Source organism: Rhipicephalus sanguineus, chromosome 11 (genome assembly GCF_013339695.2).
Source record: "Rhipicephalus sanguineus isolate Rsan-2018 chromosome 11, BIME_Rsan_1.4, whole genome shotgun sequence".
Classification (NCBI taxonomy): Eukaryota; Metazoa; Arthropoda; class Arachnida; order Ixodida; family Ixodidae; genus Rhipicephalus; species Rhipicephalus sanguineus.
In genome coordinates this window covers 43589071-43595282 of record NC_051186.1, presented here as the reverse complement: position 1 = coordinate 43595282, position 6212 = coordinate 43589071, and the positions used below count along the sequence as shown (strand labels likewise).

The window sequence follows — 6212 nt, the reverse complement described above, 5'->3', positions numbered from 1 at the left end:
CATCTGGAGAGTAAGGACGAACTTTTCCGTGAAAACTCGTTTTCATGTCCGTGCCACAATGCAACGCTCGTTGGAAGAAAGGATTGGCATCAAGTTTTGTGTGAAACTCGGACAAGTCTGAAGTGGAAACTTTTCCTACGATAAGAGACCTTTGGTGATAGCTGTTAATCATCACGTAAAGTGTACCGGCGGCGTGAGGCCTTTTTAGAAGGCCGTAACGAGGTCAGCGATGAAGCTCCCGCTGGGCGGCCGTCAACGACCATCACCTATATGGCAACGCGCCAGTGCACACCGCCTTCGTCTTGTCCCGCCTCCTTGTCGATTCAAAGGAGCCAAGGATTCCCCAGCTGTCCTACATTCCTTACATGGCTCCTCCAGACTTCCTTTTGTTTCCGCGCTTGGAAAGTCCCATGAAAGGACATCATTTCGGGACAGTTGACAAAGTCAAAGAGGCTTGCATCAAGGCTTTAAAGCAAATCCCTAGGAGACCTATCATGACGCCTTCGATGCCTGGAAATCTTATTGGAAGCGGTGTATCGTCGCAGGATGAGGAGCCTATTTTGAAACATTTAAATGTGTTATAATGATCTGATTCATACAACCTTTTTAATAGACTCATTGCGATTACTTTTAGGATACACCCTAGCTGTACATGGTGCTTCGAACTGCTTCGCAAAAAGACCCTATACAGGCATCATGTCGGCCAAGGAATCACGTTAACATATGTAACATAGCGTGGTAGAAGATTGAAATAACCACCAGGCGTCACATAATGAGAATTGCGTAACGAGTGGGTCGTTATGCTTCCAACCCATTACAAAGGGCTCGGCCATATTTCTTCATCGTCATCAGCTACAGCACAAACAAAGTGCACAAAATGCCTTTCAGATGTGCAGCGGCCGGGTACCTGGCTTCTCCGCAGAAGGACGAATAGTGGCATAGTGGGTGCTTCCCTACTTCACAAAAAATTACGGTGATTTATGGCGTATTTGGTGCCTTGCAAGTTTACTTCTATTACTTACCCCGCGCTCGACTGCTGACCCGAAGGTCGCGGGATCGAATCCCGGCCGCGGCGGCTGCATTTTCGAAGGAGGCGAAAATGTTCGAGGCCCGTGTACTTAGGTTTAGGCACATGCACGCTAAAGGACTCCAGGTGGTCGAAATTTCCGGAGCCCTCCACTACGGCGTCTATCATAATTAGTCAGTAAGTCAATGAACTTTATTTATAAATTGTCCTGAGGAGCCTGAACGTTAAACTCCCCATACTATCATATCTATTATTTACCCCAACAGAGTTAACAATGGGCTCTAGAAAGGCCGCACTTCCAGCTTTCGCTGCGACTGTGCTGCGTGTTCCGCGCAGGCCTGGCGTTAACAGTGGTGGTGGTAGTGGTTTGAAGAGGAAAAGGCGCCTAATTTCTGCAGCCCGGTCGGGAGCACGGCGCAGCGCCAAGTTAATAGTCGAGCCTGCGCGGCATCTGCATGTCTGTCCAGTGTCACGCAGGTCACGTGACCAGAGGGGAGAGTGAATGAACATATAAAACGAAATGGTGATGCTGCTCGAAACTATGATAATGATGTTCGAGATGAGAATAAGCTTAGTTCCTCACCTACACCATTGCAATTTTGTGACACTATCGCGGGAGCGAGCGCTGAGCGCGGGACATGCGTCTAACATTCTCGAAAGCTAACGAGATCTGCCGACGATGCGCAAGCTGACAAAGCACACTGAACTGCTAGCGACATCAGGGGGCGTGTCTCGGCCTCCTCGACGCTCACGCTTTCCAGATGGATGTGTATGACATTCATAAAAAAAGAAAGAAAGAAGAAAAGAAAAGGACTGATAACGCATCGGAAAGCACCGGAATCGAATGCACCAAGCAGAACAGCACAGTCGAGGACACTGCACTATATGCTGCGCATATCGCGGCATGCGCATACTCCTGACCATTTCTCCTATGTGCTCTTGTATACGGCGCTGTTTACTTCAACATCACTTAAAGATATATGTTGACGTAAAGAGCGTAGCAGACGGCGCTCGCAGTTCACTGTGCTTTGTGCCCTTGCGTTGCGCATCGTCGGCAAATCTCGTTACCTGTCGAGAATATATTAGACGCCACCATATCCCGCGCTCGGTGCTCCCGTGATGCGGTTCAAAAATTGCAAGGGTGTGCACTCGAGCGATTACAGATTCATGTATCGCTGTCGTGGAGCCGACCGAGTTTTCATACGAGACCGATATCGAAGTTCATAAGGACCTTAACCGCGATGATAGCTGTGCGCATAATTGTTGTTGTTTGGTGCGCACGGTGTCACCACCGAATCCCGCAGGGCATGACAACGTGTGAGCGTACGAACGTGCGGTGTGATACAATCTACGTAATACGAGTTCTGCAAGTCTTCCAGACCTTTCTCTGTGACCCGAACAATACCCACCTATAACCGACTCGTGCCCGCCCACTCTGGTTTGCAGTTGAAAGCGCTCCATTGCGGTAGCGCCAGAGAACACCCGTAGCGCAGCGAGAGATTTATATAAAGGGCCCTTAAACCACCCCGTGTTCAAAGACGAGAGTATGGTTCTCTTCTCGACTTCACTACCGTTCCTATACAGGCGTTATCTGCTCCTCGTCCCTTGGTTCTTCATAAGGCACGTGGCCAACGTCAGCACTGTATACTCGTTGAGCTTATCAGGATTTCGCACTTTTCGGCTACACGCTGTCATATCCGCTTGCACTGTCGAAAACGCACAAAACGAAGTGAAATCAGTTGATCGCGCACGATAGTGATGCGAGACAATGCAGAAGCAGGGTAGGAGACAATTCACAACAGGTATGCCCTCGCATAAGGAATGGAGAGCTTATTTCCTCGTGAAGTGACGTGAACGGACTGCTATAGCGTCAGTATTGTGCCGTAAAGATGGGAAACACCGGGAGAAAATAACGCGCTGGTTCTTTCTATTTTCAGAGGTCGTTTAATGGCCATTTAAAACACCTCGTTTGTGTTCGTGCGTGTGTTTGGATGTGTGTATCATATACAAAATGTAAAAAAAAAATCTGGGGGAGGATGGTTGAACTCCTCAAATCACCCCCCAGTCTATGCAACTGCTTCCTTATAATGGTTGTGGCCAGGCTCGTAGCCAGGAATTTTTTTCGGGGGGGGGGGGGGGGGGGGGCACTTGCTGAAAGCCTTGACTATTTGAGAAAAACGTCTATTTTCATTATTTATTTTTGGTAAAACACCATGTATCATAAAAAATCCCCCCCCCCCCCTGGCTACGGCCCTGGTTGTGGCGTATGCTGTTTGTACGAGTTCTCAGGTCGAGCACCCCGGACCCGTATATTAATAGCGCCCGACATATTATAGTGAATACTGCACCGAACTACTTCAACGCTAGCGGTGTACGTCAAGGTACATAAAATGTACAGAACACGTTTGGGGGGCCTCTTGGGAAGGCCCCGTGCGCGTGCGGTATACACTGTGATTCACGAGTCGATCGATCGTTATTGTTTCCGGTCACGGCGCGGTTAGTCGTGAAAAAAAGAAAAAAATCAGTGTACACCGTTGTGGGAACGGCGATTACAACATTTCGCAACATCGAAAATCGGCCCTCGACAATGAACGGCAGATAGAGAGAGAGAGAGAAGCGATTTGTTCAGAAACGAAAACAACACTACTTTCTGCAACCCTCTTGGCGGGAACACAGCTCAGCGCGTTCGGGAAAGGGTTGAGGGTTAAGGAAAGGATTGGGGAGAAAGGGCAGCGGGTGATGATGATTGTGATGATGATTGGGCGTCGTGCTCACGACGGAGAGAGCGAGATGGAAAGGGAAAGCTATATTCAGTCCAAAGAGGCACGGCCGGCGCATTTCGCATTTGCGAAACGACTTCCCAAGAACTCAGTTGTCCGTGAAGGTACTGCAGGAAAGCGACGCTACAGATGCGAGTCATGTTGAGACACATGAAAGGGCAACCAAGGTAAGTTTTGCACTTGGAATGTTCGCGCTGTACCTGTTTACTAGGTGTCTTTCCTTTTTTTTTTTTAGACAATGCGCAATCTTTAATATGCGCCTGTGACAGATTGCGCAACTTGAGCTGGATTTCTGCAAGTGCCGGATATACTAAAAACAGGGCATATGTTGAGGGGAAGGTATGGAAGTTTGATAAGACGAAAAATTCGTGAACACAGGGCGTCGCTAAAGCCGACGTTTCGACAAGTGGACTTGTCTTATGCTACACTACTTGTGCGAGAGATCCAAATGCAGAACAAGCTAATTATCGGAAATATATTAATAACCTTCTTAACTGGTTACATTACCACACGTTTCACAATGTACGAGCTGTTGAGAGAGAGAGAACGCAACTTTATTGTCGCCAGTCTAATAATAATAATAATTGTTTGGCTTTTTATGTCTCAAAACCACGATATGATTATGACAGACGCCGTAGTGGAGGGCTCCGGAAATTTCGACCACCTGGGGTAGCGTCTAAATTTAAGAACACGGGCCTCTAGCATTTTCGCCTCCATCGAAAATGCGGCCGCCGCGGCCGGGATTCGATCCCGCGACCTGCGGGTCAGCAGTCTAGCACCATAGACCACCGTGGCGGGTATTGACGTCAGTCTGAATTCGCAAGGCATATGCGAGCGTGTTTGCTTGCTTGTTCCCTTTTGTTGGCTCTTACTCACTACGGGGGATCGGCCATGAAACCGGCGGTTAATTTTTTTTTCCTAAATAATGAGGAATAAATCAATTGCCGAAAGAATAAACGAAAATTTAAGAATGACTTGTCGATATGGAATAAGGAGCAGAATAATACAACAATATGAGAAACAATGAACGAATGAAAGGAAGTCTGGAGTACGAGTACCAAATTTTGTTCAGGAATAAGTTAACAAGGAATTATCGTGTCTGACCGAGAAATTCGCATAGGGCTGAGCAGACGTTCCTGTTGCTGAAGCCAAGAGAAGCCGCCCCAAGGGAAAGAATATTTTCAGAATTCAGATTAATTCTTAAGTTTCTGAATAACATTTCGAAATGCTTTTTTCTATGCCTAATGAATCGGCGGCAGGTAAGCAAGAAATGATCAATATTTTCAGATTCCTGACAAAAATAGCACATAGGAGATGGCACCAGACCAGACCTGTATAAATAAGAATTAAGTGGGGGTATCCGGCATCGCAATTTCGTAATAGCCACTTCCAGTCTTCGAGTGGGACACCATTTATTATTCCAGCCGAATGAAAGATGACCATATTCGGGAACTGGTCATTTCATACTCTTGGCATCTTGAATTAAAGAATACTTCCGATATCTCGAATCAGTAATAAAAGCTGTGTCTGGTACAATGGACAACATTGCTTTGAACAAATCTCCAGGGTGACATCTGCGGTTTTGTCATTCTCGGTGGCAGTGGGTATACGGTGCTCGATTGCGCTGACCCGAAGGCCGCGGGTTCGATGTTGGCCGCGGCGTACGCATTTCGATGGAAGCGGAATGCTATAGAGGCCCGTGTACCTTGCGATGTCGGCATTGGCGTAAATCATGGGGTGGTCAGGGGGGTCAGGACCCCCCTGACCCCCCCCCCCTGAGATTTAGCTTTAGAACATCATATATCGAATTACTTGACAGTTATGTATAGCGCATTCAACCCTTTTTAAAGGCTGATTATTTGTGTACCTGTTTTCAGTATCCTTCAGGTGTGTCGGACTATAAAAATCGCAAAAGCCGCTCGACCGGTTCAAAGGAGACTGAATAGGACAATGCGATTGCTCAAGCTGGGACCCCATGCTCGTTTTTTTAACTTTTATTTCAAATCATGGCTTAATTCTTATGTAAATGAAAATGCAACCTATATGTATGAAAACAAAATGGCCGCTATGGTCTGATGTGTGTCTCCCCCTTGTGATATTTCTGGATTCGCGCCACTGGATGTCAGTGTACGGAGCCCTCCACTACAGCGTGTCACATATCGTGATTTCGGCGCGTGAAACCCCAGATATTAGTCCCAATTTCTAGATATTCGTTTTCAAAGTGCGCGACGAAATATTTTGTGACGCTTGAAGGCGCAAAACAGCATTTAGTTAGAAAGGTCTACACATGTATAGGACAGCGCATTTATTGTATAAATGTTTTTTTCTTTTGTTGTTCAGATAGATATCTTAAGATGACTAGTGACATGAACTACAGCGTTAATTAAGAAACTTTAATTAATTAA

At 46.8% G+C, this 6212-nt stretch overlaps 1 protein-coding gene across 1 annotated transcript in view; it reads right to left on the bottom strand.

Moving 5' to 3' along the window:
- The window catches only part of LOC119374986 (cytosolic non-specific dipeptidase-like), a 14467-nt gene extending 11979 nt beyond the window's left edge, over positions 1 to 2488 (bottom strand). Inside the window, exon 1 of the mRNA XM_049411117.1 lies at positions 2437 to 2488. Coding sequence (XP_049267074.1) covers positions 2437 to 2488 — 52 coding nt within the window. The remainder of the gene's footprint in view (positions 1 to 2436) is intronic.
- Positions 2489 to 6212: the final 3724 nt, after the last annotated feature.